Source organism: Manis javanica, chromosome 10 (genome assembly GCF_040802235.1).
Source record: "Manis javanica isolate MJ-LG chromosome 10, MJ_LKY, whole genome shotgun sequence".
NCBI lineage: Eukaryota > Metazoa > Chordata > Mammalia > Pholidota > Manidae > Manis > Manis javanica.
The window spans coordinates 11,909,472-11,931,309 of record NC_133165.1 but is presented as its reverse complement, the minus strand read 5'-3'; the positions used below and the strand labels follow the sequence as shown (position 1 = coordinate 11,931,309).

The 21,838-nt window shown below is 36.2% G+C and overlaps 1 protein-coding gene and 1 long non-coding RNA gene across 5 annotated transcripts in view; one reads left to right on the top strand and one right to left on the bottom strand.

The window, feature by feature from the left end:
• Positions 1 to 7,015, top strand: part of LOC140843979 (uncharacterized) — a 75,427-nt gene extending 68,412 nt beyond the window's left edge. Inside the window, exon 6 of the long non-coding RNA XR_012121980.1 lies at positions 6,403 to 7,015. This is a non-coding gene — a long non-coding RNA (uncharacterized lncRNA). The remainder of the gene's footprint in view (positions 1 to 6,402) is intronic.
• TSPAN19 (tetraspanin 19) lies at positions 1,320 to 21,838 on the bottom strand. 4 transcript variants are annotated; one of them, XM_017680338.3, is made up of 12 exons: positions 21,768 to 21,802; positions 19,539 to 19,576; positions 18,346 to 18,375; positions 17,962 to 18,091; positions 15,346 to 15,439; positions 15,187 to 15,259; positions 12,324 to 12,448; positions 10,487 to 10,561; positions 7,053 to 7,163; positions 4,940 to 5,083; positions 3,930 to 4,013; positions 1,566 to 3,141 (listed from the first exon to the last, which is right to left on the bottom strand). In XM_017680338.3, exons 5-12 carry the CDS (start codon positions 15,409 to 15,411, stop codon positions 3,073 to 3,075), a joined length of 747 nt encoding a protein of 248 aa, XP_017535827.1. In that variant the 5' UTR covers positions 15,412 to 15,439; positions 17,962 to 18,091; positions 18,346 to 18,375; positions 19,539 to 19,576; positions 21,768 to 21,802; the 3' UTR covers positions 1,566 to 3,072. The 4 variants fall into 4 exon arrangements, with proteins under 4 accessions (XP_036878530.1, XP_017535827.1, XP_017535831.1 ...); XM_017680342.3 differs by lacking the exon at positions 18,346 to 18,375 and having other exon boundaries at positions 21,768 to 21,822; XM_037022635.2 differs by lacking the exons at positions 4,940 to 5,083; positions 18,346 to 18,375 and having other exon boundaries at positions 1,320 to 3,141; positions 21,768 to 21,822.

Genomic DNA, 21,838 nt, shown 5'->3' with positions numbered 1-21,838 from the left:
AAGATGACTCAAAATATCCCTAGCCTTGAATTTCTTGTAGGCTAGTGGGGGATGCAAACACATAAATCACTTCAGTAAGATTTTTAAAGAGTTAGTGGGAAATAAGTTAACATCACCATGCTTCTCCTACAGTCTTTCCCAACTCTGTAAATGGCTACTCAATCCTTCTAGTTACTCAGGTCATCAGTCATCTTTGACTATTATTTTTCTCATTTCAAACTCTGGGCAATTTCTGATGACTCCACCATAAAATATACACAGAATCTAATGGCTTCTCACCAACTCTCTCACTACTCTCTGGCCAAGCTAACCACCAGCTCTTACCTGGATAATTAAATAAAGACCAATGCTTCCACTTTTATGCCTTGTAAATCATTTCTAAAAAATTAGACTGCTTCTAATGCAACACAAGTCTAATAATGTCACTTGCACAAAACCCTGCCGATTGCTTCCCATTTCACTCAGTAAAATCCAACGCCCTGAGTGTGGCTAAAAGCCCCTACAAGACCTTTTTCCCCTTCTGACCCCTTTGGCGTTCCTCCCCAGCCTCCCCGTTCCCCACTCACTCCACTCTAGCCATGCAGCCTCCTTCTCTTTTGAACTCAGAATGTTCACTTTTGTCTCCGGTCCTCATTCCCTCCTACCTGCAACCCTCTTCCTTGCAGTGTTCTTTCCTTATTTTCTCATCTTTCCTCAGAAGTCATTTTCTCCCTGAGGCCTTTGTACATCCTATTTTAAACAGCAATCCTCCTAAATCCACATCTTTATTCTACTGCCTGACCTAATCTCCCACCATCTGACACAATAGTTGTTTATGCTTTGTTGTTTGGCTCCCCTGACTTGCATGTAGCCTCCATGAGGGCAATGATTTTGTTTTGTTTTATTATACTCACTACTTTTTCTCCAGTACTTGGAACAGTGCTCAACTCATAGCAGTTCCTCAGTAAGTAGTTGTTGAATGAATGACTCTCCTTTTTGATGTGCTCTCTGATCCTCTAAGGCAAACGTAGGCATTCTCTTTCTGGGTGTCCATAAAAAGTAGCACATATATGACATTTGCTCACATGTCAGGAGGTGTGCTGACTTTGAGTTTGACTACAGGGATGGGGCTGGCTACCTAATTTACAGAGCCCAGGAAAAAATATGAACATAATGTCCCTTTCTCAAAAATTATTAAGAATTTCAAGTTGGCAATTGCCAAAATTTCAAGTTGGCAATTGCCAAGTATCTAACCAAGTCTGGGACTCTTCCAAGGACAGGTTATATGCCCCTGAAGCCAACCCTGTATGGGAAGTATGTATGTATCTCTTCCTCTCCATATCCCAACAGATAGCGATGCTCCTGGTGCAGAGTAGGTGCTTTATAAAGGCTTGTTGTTTGAGTGCCTGTATCCTTATCTAGGAGGATTTGCAAGTATTCCACCTGCTTAGTACCATTACAAAATAGCCCTAACTTTTGGAAACATTGTTAAAATGGGGAGTCTGCAGCAAGTTCCATGTATTTTGTATGTAATAAGATAGTTTGAAGGGGAAGGCAGGATTAGGTGTTGCCCTAAATTCTAACTCATTGTTTCACTTCTGACCCACATTGATTTTCAGTACTTTCTAAGGTTTCCTTCTAATTAATTAGAAAAACAAGATTAATAGAGGGACATGTTTTACCTTATCAAATAAGTCTTTTATTTTTTTCAAGGTATAAAGTAATGTCCTTCAAGACAGTTTTCCATAGAATCATAAAGGCAATAGATTCAATTAGTGGTGCATATATTTTGTGGATTGAAAGTATTAACTGAAAATAGCTTAATATCTAGTGATCCTTTTTGTTTCCTTGAAGCAAAAACAAACATATATAATCAAATCACCTATAATATTTATTCGGTTAACAATAAGCTACTTTTCAACTTATAAGCAGTGCAGAATTTTTTTACATCAGTGGCATATTTTAAAGAGAATGAGAATTTGCAAATGAACTTTAAATCCCAAGAGGATTTTCTTTCAAGTGTAGAAGGCATGCCTATTTACAGGCTATTTTAGAGAAAATGGTGATTCTATTTTCTGTGCCAACTTAAAAAAAGCCCACAGGTCTCTGAAATCTGCAATATACTGAATACATGGATAAAAAGAGATATGATTGAATTAGTAAATGAGAGTGAGCCTTTTGTAGGAGAGAGAGCAACACAGAATCTTCAGGTAATCTATCCTTTTTCATTTCCTAAAAGTTAAGGCAGCATTTTGCTATAAAGGACAACAATGGTATGGTAATACCTCACATCTGTATAGCACTTTTTATTTTTCAAGGGACTTTTTTTCTGTTATCACAATAACATTGTTAGGAAAATAGAACAGCTAAGTTATTTTTATATCCCTCAGAGAATTGTGCATGTGCACACTGAAAAAAAAAATTAAGCAAAAAGAGAAGAAAATGAGGACCAAGTAAAGAGTATGAGAATTCAGTGATCACTTAGAATAGATTATTTTTGCTACTGTAAAAATTTATTGTAGTTTTAACATTTTATTACTGTCACTAAATTATATCCAAATCTATACAGTTTTAAGTTTATTAGTCCCTTACAAGCATTATCAGAAGACAGAAATAAATGATTAATTCAGTATAAAGGTCAGTATCATGAAGATTTTCCATCTTTTAAATCTCTCATAAACTAGTATTATTTTCTTAAAATTTACAAATGCAAGGTACATGTTATAACTGCGTGTTGTTATTATTAACTATCGTAACTGCTGTTTTCTGAACATACAGGTATTTTTTCTATCCAAGAAACTCAAAACAACTTCATCACATTTTGAATTCACTGTATACGATGCTATGCTCTGAATTCAGAGAATAACTCAAGGTCAAGTTCTGAACTGCCAAATTTGATATTTTGAAAAACCAAATTAATAAAAATTTTTGGAGTTACTTTTATAGTATTCAGGAATTCTGTGTTACATATAACCAATAACTTGAAAAAGCCCTACACTTGATAAAATTCAAAAGTTTTTTTGGAATAAAAGAATGTGATGTGATTATTTTGAGAATTAACTGGCTTCTTCTGGGAAAATTAAAATTCAAAGATCACATTTCTGCATATATCCTATTCTTGATGTGTCTGAAGAAAGAAACAGTTAACGAGACTTGCAAAACCTGGAAGAAAAGGAAATAATAAGATATCAAAATGTAATCAATAAGAATAATTTGTAAAGTTAACACTTACTATATAATCACCAAAATGCATGCTGTAAAAGAAAAAAGATCAAAACCAAAAAGGGAAAAGATGAAAATTACATAGTAAGGCACATATGGTTGTGAGTTAGAAGTCTTCAGAGTGAGTCGTCTAGAGTAACCCAGCTCTCACTAAGTTCATTTATAGAGGGGACTAAGGAATAGATTGTTCAATGTCAATTACATGGGCTGTCAGTGGGGTAGAGGTCCTGATGAATGGCTGATCTACTTTTTATTTCATCATCTAACTATGTCATCAATCCTATAAAACTGCCTCTGACACACAGTAGATGTTCTCCCCCATCCAAAGTTACTGAATGAACCAATGAATGCATGAGTATGTGCTTGAATAGATTTCCTAATGTCAAATATCTGCTAAGATTTCACAAGTTTGCCACCTTGCAGATTACCCAACATGGTGCTCTCACTGCTGAGATATGAACTATTATTATTATTTGACATCACAAAGCAATGAAATCACTATCCATCAGGATGACCACCTACTAACAGGCTCTCCCCACTCGGCTGATTTAAGGGTATCACCTTCAGCTAAGATCTACACCTCTCCTGGTTGTAAATAGTCTTAAGGTCCAGACTCCAATCAGATTAATTTGTCAGATTAGGTCTCTACCTGGTTGTTCTGCCATTTATTCTGTATATTTTATGCCTAATATTTTTTTTTTCTTTTAAACGTATGAACAAAAGCTTACCTCTGAAGCCAAAAGCCCGAAGTTAATTCCAATTAATGTGAAAGCATTAGCATGAAACCATGTGCTGATTTTATTTTCACAACCCTAAGAAAAAAGAAGATACTTACATTGATTTGGAGAGAGAAATGGTTTATACATAATTCTATTACAAAGAAGAAGAGATACATGGATTAGTCATTTACCAAAGTGTAAAAGCAAGTCAATGACTAACCTGACCCTGACCTTTTTAGCCCAGGGAGCTTCCTATGACAGGAGGACTCCTCAGCTGCTACTTGTAAAGTTGCGAATATGTTGCTGTGTAACTGAACCAGAAATGTATTAAGTTTTGACAGGGATCTTATTTTCTGAATACTATAATTCAATAGGGTATATACTACCCCCTAACATAATTTTTTTCCCAAAGAAGCTTTTAAAAAACATAATACTCTACTTATCTATGAGTGAATTATGTAACTGAAAGATATATAAAATCAGAGTAACTGCAACATATAAACTATATAAAGTATCAAAATTTGGGGGGGATGGAAACCCTTAGTTTATCAACATCCCATACCTGTAAATAGGAATTGCTCCAGATGAACCTTGACCCTTCCTTCTGCCGCATTTATCTGAAGACTACTTTTGTCACTGCCAGGGTCCCCTCCCTTCAGTTTTGCCAATCCTCATACTTCTTTACTTTTGGCATTACCTCTCCCTTACCAAACCTATACACCAGGGATTTGCCAAAAATGTCTCCTATCTCTGCAGGGATTTTGGAAGGAGGGTTGCAGAAAAAGACTTTGGTATCCCAAGTTCTAGGAGCACTTGGATCACATACTCCCATAAAGGTTATTTAGTTTACTATATACCTGAAATGATACTACAATTCACCAAATTATAGGTTCAGTTTGATGAAGTAGCTTAAGAACAACTTGAATCACATTGCTTTTATATTAAAAAATTGTTCTGAATTCTAAATTGACTTGCAAAAAAAAAGGCATTGTAAACACTCAGAGAAGGCTTATCTTTACCTCTAAGTAAGTTGCATTCAGTGGCTCATCACAAAACCACTCTCTTAATGTAGAATTTGTGCAAGAACATGGCACCTGTTCTGAATTTTCTTTATTCTTATTCTTTATCCAGTCTGTGTAATTGTGTTGGCCACAACACTGTAACTAGGAAAAAGATTCTATGAATATTCCTGTAAATTACTCAAAATGCAGTTAATCATGATTTTCATGCATAATAAAGTATTTTTTGTGATGAAGATTATTTGTTAATTTATTTCCCACTGAAATATAGTGAGTTAAACAGTTTTGTTTGTTCATTTAATGCATTACTACGTTGCTGGTATTGCTGTTAATCACAGCTAAAGATCTCTCCTCATGTAAGTGGGCTATGTTTGGAAGAAATTGTTGTATCTGAATTTATCTTACAGGAGCCCAGGATGAAGATAATCTTGATTTACAAACTATAAATTATGTTTAGGGCCAGTACATAGAAGAAAGAATCACCTTAGCCATATCCTCCTTTCACCTATAGCAGTTCTCTTTATATTTATCCAGAATGTGTTGCTGTATGTGTTTAGTGTACGTAGGGAGATTTATGGTTATTTTTACTTTCTTAGGATTTATATGGGATGTTAACTTTCAATTTTGTATTGTGCAAAAAGCTGCCACAAAAAAAACAAAAAAGATGATAAGGACAATAGTCACAGAGATGATCAAACATCTAAGCATTGTCTCATTTCTAATCCTATTGGTTTGAGTTGGGAGGATATGAAAGAATCAGCTTATGTTTTTGTCATTTAGAAAATAAGAGAAAGTTAAAGTAAGTATTTCTAAACTTGTTACTGGAAGTTGTAACATCAGTACCACCGATGCCACAATTTGTCCCAGCAATTTTGGAACAATCTTGGAATGCTGAAAATGGTGCTCTAGAGTTTGGGTAATGAAAATAAGTTTGACCAGTCAAACCTACATGTACTATCTCAATTATATTAGTAGCTAAAACTGTAAGCTTGATTCTCATTAACGGAAGTGATGTCATCCATAGACCTGTTTTCCTGTGTCTCAGCTTCCAACCATGGGAAGGTTCAATCCCCTGCTATTAGTCACAGTGCAATGTGAAAATGCAGTACATGTCCAGATCACGTATATTAGAGGAAAAGCAAGATAAGTAAAAGCACTTTTAACTAGATTTTGATTCTCCTAAAATGCGTATCTGTTATTACGTGTACTAAAAATAATTAATTATGTGAGGCACCTAAGTTTGCAGGGAAGAGAATGAAACCTAGTGCCAGACTGTCTGGCAGTGAGTCTTGCCACTAATTAGCTTTGTGGCCCTGGGTAAAGTGACTAAATTTCACTGTCCCTCATCTGAACAATGAGGATAACAGCTTTGCCTCCTTGGGTTGGGAGGATTAAGTGAGTTAATAGAAGCGCTCACAAAAAGGTCTGGCAACTATGTAAACGGCTGCTATTTTCTTTATCAGGCACTTACTACGTTCCAACTGCTGATCTATTCCTGTAAACTATTTGGCTGACAATATCCATTCCTGGGCCTGCCCAGAAACATCTGAACTGTGAAATAATCATCCTCACAACATTAGCTCTCCCAAGTATTAGTTGCTTACTATGTCCCAGATCCAAGACTTTCTATACATTTGCAAGTCAGTTCATGTATTCTTGCCAACCAGAGTAAGGATTATTCTGCTCCTTTTACTAATACAGAATCTGAAGTTAGGAAGGTTACTTGTCCAGGGTCACAGAGCTACTACCTGGCAAACCTGGCATTCAGGATCGGAAAACCACATGCCTCTCTGCAGCCTGCAGGGGCTGTGCTCTGGCTCCCCCCCACCGCCCGCCCCGGGTGTGCCAGTGAAGATCAGCCCACTGGACAGAAGACCAACAGCACTTTCACAGGCGAAACCACGTGAAAATGCACATCAACCTAGAAAAGGCGATATAATGACGTTACTAAAGGAGGATAAGTGGGAACAATGCTATTCCACCCGGTTTGTCTGAAAGTAATACAAGAACTGCTCATTCCTCTGCCGCTGTCCCCTGCCCTTCCTGTCTCTCCCTGTCCAATTTTGTTCACGTTTGACCTCCAATTTTTAGTTTTATGCTATGTTTTTCTTACTGTTTTCTGTAAAGTATTCAGAATAGTCCACTTGGGTATGTCTTCAGGCATATCTTGAGCTCCATACTTGGAAATGACTAAATCAATTTCATCATGCCATACTTGCTGAACCTGTTGAAAGTTGTATTAAAAGTGAAAATTTGTAGAGTAACATAAGGATGTATAGGTTTTAACAAACTACTAATTAAATTGCATGTGTGATCAAAACTGAAAGTTTCTGTGATATGACTGCTCTTGCACTGTTCACCATATAAGAACTTGTTCATTATGCTTCAGAAGATTGGAGACTGTTGAGAATTAGGCTTGGGGTTGATGAATGATTGTGCATTGACTCCCCTATACAGAATTTTATTGTTGTTAACAACCATTTGATCAATAAATATGAGAAATGCCCTCTCAAAAAAAAAAATGAAAAAAAAATAGGCAAATCAATGGAGACAGAAAAAAAAAGTGAAAATTTGATAGCAATGTTCCCTACTGTTCCTCATAAAAAGAGTATTTAAAGGAAGTTTTCTGCTTATTTCTAAGTGTTTTTTTTTTCTTCAATTATTTTTAGCAGTCTGAGTGTTGAGACTTTTGTTCTTTCTCATCATGATCTACTGGAACAATATACTAGACTTATTTTATAATTAGGAAGAAAGTTATGTGCTGTTCTCTTGAATATCTAGGGGTTCCACATTTCTTCCTGTACCCTTAGGAAAAATTGTGAAAACCTTTGGAATGGACAAAAAAGTTTACTATCTTTTCTTTGGAAGCTAGGCTTTCTCTAGCACACCCTCAATGTCCTCCGATTCTGTGAGGGTCTGTACCTTTCATAGTTTTAAACTTACTTTAAAACTTAGTAATTTGTAGAAAACTACTGTTAGGCAAATGATTTTATTTTGTCAGGAAATTACAAGTGAGTTTTTCTTAGTGGGGGTGCAATTTATCCGTCCCCTTTCCAACTCTGTTCATTCCATCTATTAAGTGATGGCGTTTATAAGTGTCTTCTCTTTGGACTCTCCTTTGAATGGGTTTTTATATCGTACTGGTTCCCGCATTAATCAAGATGTTAAGTAAAATAATTGACCTGTGTCTATTATATATTTTATAAGAATTAAGATTTTTAATTTAAAAAATCCTTTGCCAATATTAAAACAAAAAACAATCAGAGCTGAAAGTTTTGGAGAAGACTTTCAAAATGTAGATATTGCAGAGCTAAGTTTTAATAGTAACTTATTTAAGCATTTAAAAGTTTATATGACTTTCATAACTAATTCCTAATTTGGTCCTCAAAAATACCAAAAGGTAGAAAGGACAGCTACTATCCCTATTTTATGAACAAGGAGATAGATAATAGGAGGATTTAATTATTTGCTCTGTTTACATGAATAAGGAAAAGGAGCTAAGGCTTTCAAATATGGTTCACTTGAATTCTAATCTAATGGTTTCCCATTGTATTACACTGTCTTCGAATTATGAAAACTAAACTGGTGGGAATACTACAGTAATTAAAATATGTGTGCAGGTTAAACTCTTACACAGTTACTTATACATCTATGCTTTATTTAATACATCTATGATTAGAATGATGTATTGTTATTTAAATCGATAAGTTATCTAACTTATTGTCTAAATTCTAATTATTTGTATTCAGAATAGAATATGATGTTTTCCCATTTGATATTGTTGTAGGGAGGGGACTGACTTGCTCTCACTCACTCTCTGAAACATTATTTGAGAGATCTATAGTGCACTTGAATTACCTTAGTATATAAATGGGTTTCATATATAATCTATGAGTACTTTATAAATAAAATTCTCTCATATATATTTGATTTGACAAACATCCTTTGAAGCACACTAAGTTAGCAACCGTAAATGGCCTAAAAGATTTAGAGGCTCGTAAGAGCTTAGTTCAGTTTGAATATAGAAGACAAATCAGTGTAAATAAAGCTGTTAGCTCTGGGATCAGTTAATAAGTGTTTGAATCCAGGCTCTGTGATTGGGCCGTGATATATTTTAGCAAGTGTTTCTCCTCTAAAAGCCTCCGTTCCTTGCTTTAGAAATAGGAACAAACAAATGCATCTCCAGGGCTTGTTGTGAGGGTTGATAATATAATACCTATAAAGTGCTTATCACAGACTCTGGCACATGGTAACTATTATTAAATGATAGCTCTTACTATCCTTAAAATAGGTGGAAAGGAGGATGTGACTAATACTTACGTGAATCTGGATGACACTGATAAACTATATTTATGTGTTAAGAGTCTGTAATCGTCATTTTTAGGTTCTTTCTCCAGGTCCTAAACTTAGGGCCTGATGAGAAGGGATCTGGTGCTTTGCCACCAAAATAGCTTTACAGGACTCACTTGCTGTATACAGACACATATGCTCGCGCGCGCGCCACACACACACACACATTTTTGGCTGTGGAGAGAAGAAATTCAGGCCATTAACAATAGGCCCTGGGTGATTAGATATCCAGGGGAGATTCCAAGCACAAGAGAGTAAATGAAATTGGAGGGCAATGCTGTTATATACAGAAGATTTTGTTGGGATTTGCGTATTACTTAGGAGTCTATATAAAAAGAGAATTTGAAGGCTAGGACACATAGGAATTAATCACGGGCTCCTTCAAAATTAATTAGAGGGAGAAAAAGTGCTCTTCAGTAGCTACTTTATGACAGGAACTTTATAAGCCATCAGTTAATGATAATTGTATTAAAGTAGGAAGGTCTTAACCATACTTTACAGTTGAAGATACTGGCTTAAGGCTGTGGAGTAATAATTGATCTCTCATCATCCACAGATCTGTACGACTTCAAGTCTTCTGTGATGCAAAGACAGACCTTGAGTGCCCCCAAACACTGAAGTTCTTAAGCAATTAAAAATAACCTACCTATTAAGGTAAGTTCTGTTACCAAAACTTCTTTTAGGCAACTTATTATGTGCTTTTCTTGAATTTAATTTGATGAATATAAATTTTGCTCAAATTAATTATATCGCTCATGACCATACCAGTGCAAAATATATTAATTATTCAGTCCATCTTATTTAAATGAAATGGTTAAACTTCAAATTAGTACAAGACAAAAGATATATCTTTATAAAAACGGAATATAATACAGTGACTGCATTTGTAGTGGTAGCCAGGGTTGCCCTGGGGGGCCAATTTTGGATTCCCCACACTCAGCATCACCTCGTCCCTGCCGCCTCCTCATTCTTTATTATTTACGACCTTTCCATATTATGCAGAGTAGGACAAGTTCCTCCAGCCCACCTTTCTTATCTGACCCTTGACCCCTTCCTATATAGAATTCTAATACTTCCACTGAATCCTTTTTCCCTCCAAAGACATTTACCATTAGCAATTAATATAGGCTCACTGGTCTCAATCATTTAAAATATCATTTTCTTTAGATACCAAATAAAAGGATGATCTTTCCATACCTCCTTTTTTTTTGTGAAGATGAATGCTGATAGTACAACCTGACCTCCAACGGCCCACATTAACAGTGCTGCATACTAAACAGAGGGAGAAGAGAGATGACACTATGCTTCTAATACAGTTTCTAGTTGCTACAATGGTGGGAAAATCATATGAAATATACAGTCTTTATATATATATATATGTATACACACACACACACACATTGGTGAATTTTCCTGCCTTCATATCAAAGATTGAAATTATTCAAACAAAAAGGCAAAGAAAAATAATCATTGCACATTTGGTAGAAAGAGAGACATGATAGTGTTTCCTGAGAAGCCTAACCAGACTAGTTGGTCTCATGAGGTTGCTGATGATACCGTCTTCATTCAGACCTAAACCCGTCATAGAGGGGAACTCAGCTATCTGGACCTCCACTTAACACACCATTCTGTTAACACTAAGGAACTCCCTAAATTGTGACTTACTATGTATAATGTTCCATCAAATACAAAATAACAAGAACCCAGGAAGTAACAAAAGCAACTGTAACAGTGAAGTCAAGTCTGTATGTACATTTGGACTATTCCTTTGAAAACTTGAAATATTTCTATCCAAAGTCAAATAAAATGATTTTCTCATGTATTCATGTATTTTTTAAAACTTATGGCCACTGCAGTTTTCTTCATTATAGCAGCACATAATGATAGATACTACCTAGAGTTCACAATAATTTCAAAAGTTAGCAGTCTGAATATTTTACTGACTGAAATATACATGAGGGTGATTTGTTGTGAGGTGGCGAGACCCCAGGGTGAAATGACAGTGTGGCTTCCCGCTCTGCCTACAATGTCTCTGCCAGCGGGTCATATTCAGATGAAAAACAGGTAACGGTCATCAATAACAAACAGCCACTGGTCCCTATTTTGGGCATGAGTCCTTTGACTGCCATGGGATCTCATCTGTCTCAGGGGAGGGGCACGGCAGAGAAGGAGCTGCAGTGGTGGCTCTGGACAAATCCTTCGAATGAAGAGATCTGAAGGGACTAGGTGACCTGGGGAAATGGGAACTTTCATGGTAACCTGTGGAGACCAACAGCCAGTGTCCAGGGTGACCACCCAGATGCCCAGTGGTACATAAAAACTAAGGATGTCTGCATTCTTCCAGGCAAGAGACACTACAGCTGCAGTCAAAGTTTCCATCTGCTTGATTGGAGACTGCCTGTGAATTGAACCTGATTTGATTTACAGAAAATGTGAAAAGAAAAGCATATTTCACCTGTATCTGTGAATTGTGATCCATCCCTGGTTACTGGCTTATGTTCAGGTCTATATTCCTGATCTTAATTTATCTTTTCATTTTACCTGCTGAAGGAGAGACAGTGTGCTAGCCAGATGCCAGAGTCTGGTCTACTCAGCAGTTATATTTTCTCTTTTTTAAATAATAAATTCTGATCTCAGTTTTAAGTTAGCTTCCCACATGGCATGCCCACAGGGAGAAAACGTGCTGACTAAGGACATGTTTTCTTTGCCTTGCTAAACTACTTTGCTTACTGACTTTAATGCCCTTTATTTGGTTCATTCTAGCTTACCCTAGGAGGCAGATTCCCACTGACTCTCTGTTGAAAATTAGTATCTAAGTGTACATGTGCTGAAGTCCATATTTGATCCGTGGAAAACTCACCAAGAAAATTCTACCTAGAAAAGTTTCTTGGAGGAGGTGCTACATTTGCTTTACTCCCAAGGGCGCACTTGTGCAATGTTACGGCCACATAAATCATTATTGCTCATTTGTGTGGCTTGTACACTCAAAATTGAAGTTACAAATTAATTCAGGTCATTGAAATGAAATACGTACCAGAATTAGGAGCCATCTGATTTCATTGTGAATTCCCAAAAAACCCAAGAGACAAAGGAGAACAGTAGCAGATCCAGTTCCAATCAACACTTGAAAAACAGGTATTATCAACTGATTATTCTCATCTGTGGAAACCAAAAAAATAATTTATTATTAAGTGATGCTTATTTTCTCTTTAATAATAAATGCAGCAGCCCATGATTTCCCTAAACAGCTGCTGCCAAACCACTAGGAGTCCCTTTCTCTCTTTTTTTAAACCTCATTCTACCACTTCTCACTTACTCTTAGCAACAATTCTTCTTCCTTTAATGGCATGATAGAGAAGTTCTTCAGTCTCAGTGGCTCTCTTTACCTTTCCCCTATCTTCACTGTTTTCTACAAAAACAGTTTCATAAAATGACATTTTTTTTCCTAGGGTGAACTCTTCTATGTTTCATGTACATCCAAAATTTTATGTATTTATTCATTCATTCATTCATCAAAATGTTTTGAGTACCTATCATGTGTGGGTTAAGTCTCCCTTCTATGAGACCCTGAGTTTATTGGTAGTAGGGCCTGTTAAAACTGTATTTTATCCTCTCCTGACCAAGACCAAGCTCTCTGTGCTGCAGACTATGTATACTTATATACTCAACAGACGGTTAAATGTTTATGCTATGACACAGACTGTAGAACGTTAAGCCCTTAACAAGTATTTGCTTTAAAAAAGGAAGAATAACTAAATTAAATACACCCTAGGTTTTATGGGAAGACAGCAGAGGCAGTGGTGTGCTGGAGCCAGCTTGCTCTGGCTCATAAAAGCCAACTGTTAAATCTTCATGAAACTTGTAAGCCAACTCAGTTCACATGGGCACCGTGACATCAGCCATCGTGGGATTATTTAAACCACAGAAACAGCAAATATCATTAATCAAGACTCCACTCCAAAACCAGTTGTTAAACGACTGGGTACAAGCACACCTAATCCAGCCAGTAGGGGGCAATATAACCGAAGGCAATACCCGAGTTTGGGCTTTAAATGATTAATTGGAAATATCTTGGTTGGAATAGTGGAAGCATTCTGAGACACGGAAGAGTGGAGTTTGGGTAGGAAACTCAACTTGGCTGGCACTTACAGTTAAAGGCAGGTGAGACCGGGAAGGTTTGTAGGGGCCAAACTGCACACTTTGTGTGCTGTTGTCAGTCTTTCTCACTGGAATTAAGCTCCATGACAACAGGACCTTTACGTTTCTTGTCCACCACTGTACCCTCAGCTCACGGCATAGTGCCTAACATGCAGAAGATACTCTATAAATGTTTGTCACATGAGCATAAAATGGCAAAGGGGAGGCAGAGGAAAGCTTTTAATGCTAGATGGTTAAGTTTGCACTTTAAAGGACTTGAGTGATATTTGGAAGATGGCTGAGAAAGGAGATCAGAGCACAAGGCTGTTGGAAGCTGTTACTGAGGCAGAAGGTAGATGGGGCTTTGGGTGGCATAGTGTTATTACAAAAAGAGAGGTGAAGGCAGAATAATTTTGGAGGAGATGAATTAATTGGAAGGTGCAGATAATGGGGAGAGGAGAACCCAATGTTTCTTGTCTCAAACTGGTTATTTTCAATTCCGTGTCTTGAAACCATGAGGTTTCACTGTTTTAAATATGTGATTTTAAAGAAACAGAACTTAAAAAGTGAGTTTCTGACTACCTTTGCAGAAATTTTTTCACAACTAAGTATATTAAGGTTAATGATAATTATCTTTCAGTGGCATAGTGGAAGGAAAGAAAAAAGAAAAGAAAATGACTTTTACTTCGGCTTAATTACTACATTATTAAATTAGATACTGTACAGGAAGTACTTAGCCCAGTGTCTGGCGTAGTCAACACTACGTAAGTGGAAGCTACTACTGCCATTATTCTGGGGAAGGAAAGGAGAAACAGAAAAGTGGTCATAACATCTCCACACACCCATTTACTCCGTGCAAATTGTTAATGCATGCAGTCATCGTGAATACGTTTCCAGATCAAATTATACAAACAGAAGAAAGATACCAGATATTTAGGTATAGGAGTTTAGCTAAATTACTCAATACACTTTGCAGCACTTTATCACCCATTAAACTTAGCTTTTTATTTAGCTTTCTTTTTTCTACCTTTTCTTTTTTGGGTCACATATGTAATGATTAACAATGCTGTTTAATCGTACTTACTGAAATAATGGGTATGTTCTTTATCTGTGCTATGCAATAAGGTAGCCAATACCCAATAGCCTCACATGGCTAGTAAGTACTTCAAATGTGGCTTCCTTGCCTCCAACCAAGGATATGTATATGAAAAGAACACTTAGCCCATTAAACATTAGTTCATAGCCATCACGGCATACTACAAAATAGCAAAAAATAAAGGCCATAAAAAAATCTAAAGTTTTTTTTAGTAAGTTAAATAAATTCAATTATTTTGTGCATATTTAGGGAACATTATATTTTATTTTTAACCATGTGGTGGCGAGAGTAGATGGTAACTGAGCTTTAAAAGACATTTTCTAACTTGGGCAGTGAACCAATTCGTCTCCATTATCTTTTCAATTCTACGGATCTGTGAAGGTCTGGAGTTTAGCCGAATAATCAAGTCTTCCATTAGCTCTTCTCCAGCAAATGTTCCTATCTCTGTTTCCCCAAATTTTCTCTTTATTTTGGCCTGGGATTTAAGTCTTACTATTTAATGATGTTTCTAAAACTAATTGACAAAGACCTTCGGAGGGGAAAATTGGACCATACTAATGAATTTTTGAGAAATGCTGCCACCTGCTGAATAAATCATGTATGCAATTATTTAAAACGGAATGTCTGGTTTCATTCAGAGAGCAGAAGAAAAATAGATACATACCCAAAACTGTGAAAAAATTATTTCTATCTAATAAAAGCCATGCACCAAATGCCATGAGTAAGAGTCCAAGAACCTACAGAAAAGACAGTGATAATTTTTTAGTAACTGCCAATAAAACATATTGCATTTTCTTTACTAAATAATTATGAAGATTCTTACCAAGAAAGCGCCATTAATGAGATTAAGAAAGTATTTAAAAATTAATGTTTTGTTTTTTCTTAACATTCTTGTTTCTCTTCAGGTATTGATGATTCTGAAAAGATAACAACTTTTACTATAAGCTCTCAGCACGGTAACAACTTTAAATAATTCTGCCTACTCATGTCAGCTGCACATTTTTCTTCACACCAGTTGTGTAACATTCCTGTTTGCCCTCCTGAATATAAGGACATGTTGAAGATATCTTGAAAATTGGACTTGTCTTCTCTACCTAGGCAGCTGAGACCAAAACGACATTTATATAACATGTCAATAGCCACCTTACTGAACTTCTTTGTTTTCAGGAAGTAAAATATTTTGTTTCTGGGTTTAGCACACCTTGTTCTCCTTGCTGGAAAGCTTTCTTTTAATTCTTCCTGTCCCTTTTCTTTCCCCAAATAATGTCAGCGTCTCATTGAGGTCTTGCTTTAGAAGTTCTGTCTAACCTCCATTTGTTACGTCTTGATATTTTCCTTTACTTGTCTTTCTTCCCACATAGACTCTGAGATCCTTAAGCGGAAAGAGTAGGTCTTGCATATCATTATATTCCCAGAGTCTTTCACACAGCAAGTACTTAATGGATGTCTGTTGAATGAATTAATGAGAGGATGAATTAAACTATTTAATCAGTCCGTAATTTAGTTTGGTATACAATGTAAGAAAAAGAGCTAACTTATTTAAGATTGTGTGAATTAAAAATTATTTTCCGAAGAGCCAAATTTCCTCGAACTTTTATGGAAAAACCAACATTTAACCCATTGGTTTTTAGTGCTTTGTTCAATATGAAGTTTCAAAATTTCCCTGGGTATGTTTCTGGGTTTTCTCTTTTCCTTCATCATTTCAATTCTCGCTAGCACCGTACTTTACAAAGTGCACTTTACAGTGTTGTGGTACATGCAGTGCATGATTGACATACTGAACTCAGATTTAATAAGACCAATTTGGAGCTGTTTGCCTCTAGGTAGGAAGAAACCAATCTGTTTGTTGAACTGAAGGATGCCTTGGAAAGTGGAGAATTAAGATGTCTCAGTTAGAGTCCCAGCACTTCCTTCTCTACTTTGACCGGAGGTGACGTGCCTCCCTAAAGCTCCCAAGGTTCTTCTTCCCAGCTAAGGAGTCTCTCCAGGCTTTGTCACCCAACCTCTGCTTTGAACTCTCCTGCTGTCATTTGGTTTCTCTAGTTTCTGTCCTGTAGTCTCATTCTTAGGCACCTGCAGTGTCTGGCCTATTTGGATGGGGCATTGAGCTGGAAAGACTGCCTGACTTTTATTTCAGTTTCTTCCCAAGATGTGTAGGCCTTGGGAAGGCCTCAATTCTATTTATTTGGCTTCAATAATATTTATCGTAGCATATGAGAAAGCTGTGATCTCCTACAACCTGAACATGTTCTTAGGCCCAAAGTCCTGGCCTCTGTCTGTGAATAAGAAAGAGAAAGATGACTCGTGATCAGGATTGCTCTATAGTAACTGATGTGAAATGTTGAAGGCATAAGCTGGCAGCTGATTTGGTGATAATTAGCATACTAGAGTCTAGGCTAAAATGCTTTATCAAAAGACCCAAATACAAAAATAAACTGAAGTTTATTGTTCTCTCAGCCCAAGTTGGTAATTGGGTCTTTCCTAGGAAATCATCTTAGGAACTTGGGGCTTGCCTTAGTTGTTCAATATATGACTTCCACATTTGCTCAGGGTGTCCTCCTTTACAGGCAGCAGAAAGGGAAAGAAGATGTGTAAACTCAGACAAGCATCTTGTAAGCAACTGAGGTGGAAATCGCACACTTTTCTTCTGCTCACGTGGCACTGGCACCTACTTAGTCATGGGGCACTTCTCAGCTGGAGGCGGAGGCAACTATGTGCCCAAGATGAAGAGAAGGAGTGAATTAAAAATGGGAGGAGCCCAACAAAGCGCCTGGCAGTTAGGAAAGGGTTTTATAAGAGACAGAAGGAAAAGAGGACTTGGAGACGGTGTTAATATGTTTTACTGTGGAAAAAAAAGACCCAAAGAGGATCTGGAGGATTCCTGTAGGATGGAAAAATAAAAGGATACTGAGAATCACTGGGGATAGGAAATTGGGAAAGAAAATGTTTTGGAAAAGAATTAATAAATTTCATGAATTTAATATATAATAATTGAGCTTGGATTGGTAGAAGATCTCTTTGTGGTTAATCTCTGGAAACGGAGTGCAGGCAAATGGATAGCAGAGGCCATACAGACTTGGGAGTCACCCATAGAGATGCATGTGAGTGCACCCATCCATTTCATGGGAACTAATGAAAGAAGAGGGATTGGCTACAGGTAAAAATAAGTAGAGGTTGGATGGGAGAGAATGATATCATTAGGAATTTGGATTTTTTTAAAGCAGACTTACAAAATCATGATCTTAGGGAAACCAACAGAGGAAGAACTTTCTAAAGTGGTGCTCCGTGACACAGAGTTCAAAACAGTGAGAAGGCTGGCAAACGTGGCAAGGAGGATGTCATGGGAACTTCAAAACAGCTGTGTTCTTGTCCGATTGGGCTGCTAAAATGAAATACCACAGACTAGGGGGCTTAAAAACAACAGATGCTTATTTCTTACCATTCTGAAAGCTGGAAGTCTGAGATCAGGGTGTCAGCATGGCTGGGGAAAGGTCTTTTTCCGGGTTTCAAACTTGTTGAATCCTTAGATGGTGAAAGGGACTGGATGGCGCTGGAGAACTCTGTGGGATCTTATAAGAGCATAAATCTCGTTTATGCAGGATCCATCCTCATGACCTAATCACCCACCTCTTAAAGGTCGCATCTTCTCACACCATCACATTGGGTGTAAAGATCCCAATATGTGAATTTTGAGAGACAAACATTCAGACCATAGCAAGCAGTGCACGTTAAAGAGTTAGAATACAATAAACAGGGTGTCTAAGCAACTAGTCAAGGAAGCCCACAGCCATGTTTGCACCGAATGGTAAGAGGAGATGCTCACGTGTGGAACTTCTCAGCCTCAAGCCACATGCTGAAAACCACACCAATGAAAATAAAGATGTGTTAACACAAAGGTATACAAGTTAGTGCAATTTCTATTTAAATACCTGTAATGTGAGAGATCTCTATTTTTTTTTGCTGTAGACAAATAATTTGTTTTCAACTTAATCAAATAAGATTCTAGTGGTATATTTATTTTGTTCATTTCCAGATTAGTTAATGGTCCAACAGCAGAAAATTTTTTTAAATCGTGTAAATGTTATAGGTAAGGACAATTTACAACAGTTCACCTATTCATTTTTCACTAGTTGATTTAAACTCTAATTACTTTTTGTTGTTTTTAAGTTCCTTCTAAGCACTAGAAAATGGGAACAGAAAAGTGAATAGATAAGACAGACTCTGAAGGAGTCAAATATTAAAACCCGTGGCCAACTCTGACTTAGGTGTTGGGGTTGGAGAGGGGCAGGGAATAAAAGGAGCTGGGAGGTTTCAGAGAGGAGGTAACCTGAAATGCCCCTTGAAGGCTGATTAAGAAGGTCCCAGTCAGACAAAAAATGGGGTAGAGGTAGGAAGATTTCAAAACAGATGGAACACAGTGTTCCCCATTTATAGTGAAGTGCATGAGGGCAGAAGTCTGAGTGGAAGGAGATGTTAAGATAAGGCTAGAGAAATAGACTCAGAAAAGATGGTGAAGGATCATGTACGTATGCTTTCCTAAGAAATCATTTTTACTTTTCTGAAGATAGTGGGGAACCATAATTCTATCATTTGTGTGAAAGTCAAATCAGAAAAAAAACCTAACTCAGAGAAATACTTTACAAAGCGAATGCACTAGGTCATAAGAAATTAATGTGGTCTAAATTGCAAGGTAGCTGTGGGGACGGAGAAGAGTACCAGGAAATAAGAGATATAGTAGGAAGTAGAATTGCCAGCATTGGGATGTTGCAAAGAGGCAGAGATGAAGCTTGAACCCAGGTCTATAGCGTTTAAATACTTAAGCTAGTAACATTTTCCCATATTCTACAATGTTATTTGTATTGTTTGCCCAGACCATCACATTTTGCCTCTTAGGAACTATTATGCTGCTATCACCAGTATTACCAATGAGGAAAGAGACTCAGTTGTAAAATAACTTCCTTGAATCCATGTAGTTAATGTGTGGCAAGACTGAGATTCAAACCCAGAGATACAAACCATGCTCTTGCTACTCTTTCCAGCTCCAATGTCACCATCTGTAAATATAGATTATAACAGTACACACTTCAAAGGGATATTGTGAAAGTTAAAGGAGATTGTTTGTAAAGTATTTAGTCCAGGACCTGGCTAAATGTTACCTATGCATCTCACCATACCACATTTTAGTATAGAAATACTAAGATTATACAAAGGAGGTATGCCTGAGGTTGGGAAATGAGATGAGAACTATGGGAAAGTGATGGACTCAAATAGGTGGTGATGTCAGCTGCAGGGAGAGAACACAGAGCATTAGAGAAGGAACTTGAGAGTTTGGGATAGTCTTTAAACAGAAAAAGAGAAGCAGAGGTCTAAGAATCCAACACTATAGGTCACATACTAAAAATATTATTATCCAATAATCACTCTCAAGAAAATAAAGCAAACAACCACCTGCTATGCAGCTATTTAAGTACTGCCATGATATTCTGAGATATTTAAATTATATCATGGTCATATGAAACCAAGACAGCTGTTGAAGAATGTTATTAAACTAATCACACCACTCAATTAACATTTTCAAAGAAATCTTATCCTAGCCAGATAGCTGAGGAACAAATAGTTATCTTTCATCCTTTTATTTCCGCCATAAACATTGATTATGGGCTCTCTAAGAGAAAGATGTTGTAATAGGCCAATAGGTATAAGCCAACCAGTCTTGTAGATGATTTCCAAACAAGAGCAAATTTAATGAAAAGAAAGTTATTTATGAAAAACAAGAAAGAAAAACCCTACTCAAGTTGAAAGGTTAGGGACAAACTAACATACTCAATTTTGGGCTATAATTCCTAGGAAGATTACAATTAAATAGATTTCTGCTAAATGCTGCATAGTTATAACAGTTTCTAGTTAAATTGACATATAATTATTTGAGATCATTGTTGTTTTTTTCCTTAATCTGTGATATTAATTAGTGATAGCTATGTTATGACTAACTGATAGTTTTCTTCAAAAGTAAAAAATAACATGAGACTATAACATGTAGTAACCATGGATTAATTTATCTTCAGAAGAACTTTCAATATTTTTCTTTTTTGCTATCAGTTTGTTTAACAAAGTAAAGTTTTAGAAGGAAAGCAATTTAGACATCATCTTCAAATTATTTGATTACTAAATTAGCTTCTTAAACTTAGTTTTATAAATTAACTGATTACTAATAGATTTGATATTCTTTAGGAAAATCTTGAATAGTTTTATAATTACAAATAAAATCATCCTTAAGATTTTTAAATACGAATTTTAACATAATATGGTAACCTGAACACTTCAAATAAAGAGTTTGAATGAGTCAACAATACTAAACTAAAAAAAGAAAAAAATGCCACCTGAGATAGACTTTAAATTTAAGTTAGATCTAAATATAATTAGATCTGAAACCAGAAGTAGTTTATTTTTGAAAATCATCTTTTTTGAATGAAGTACTAATATCTATTTTTTAATGACAAAAGTCTACTGAGAACTCCATATTATTAATTCTTATTGTTACCAGGAAATAGTCTATTTTTTTCAAAGCTCACTGAAATGTTTGCTTTTAGCCTATTGTATGTCATGTACCTTTTACAATTATTTTTAGCCACTTCCTTGTGGAATTTAATGCTTTGTTTGCAAAGTTTAAGAAAGTTAAAAGCAGTAATACTAAAGTAAAATGAAATTTAGTTATTAACTAAATGAAATTTCACATTTCATACACTATATATTTATATATTTGCTTCAACAAAAAAACTTTAATGAATTGTTAAGTGAAAATTAAATAGCATGATGTGTGCTTAAACTTAAAATTTTACATTAAAATAGTGGATGTCACCGTCAAGATTTTATAGTAACACATATTCCAGAAAGTAATTTTTCAAATTTCTCACCCCACAAACCCACTCACTCAGGTTTTTGATAGTCATTGAGTAACATTTGACTGATTATTTTCTTTCTTAAAAGAAACTGTTGTCATGGAAGGAAAAACGTTTGTTGGCTTTCCTTCCATACTTACAGACCCAGAAATCACTCTTAGGATTAATTAAGGTTTTGTGGAATAAACAATTTATACATGAATTTAACATTCACTAGATGCAAGTAATAAATATAGACAAATCAAAAACAATTTAAAGATCAGGTTACCTTTCCTTGGGTAACTGTAACAAAATGTGATTTCTCTGTTAAGTGCTTTCCAAAGTTATTTAAATCTTAAAAACCTACCTGGAGGAAATTCTGTTCCTCACCCGGGTCCGGAGATTCAGCGTTTAATTTCGACTCGAGGTAGTTTGCCC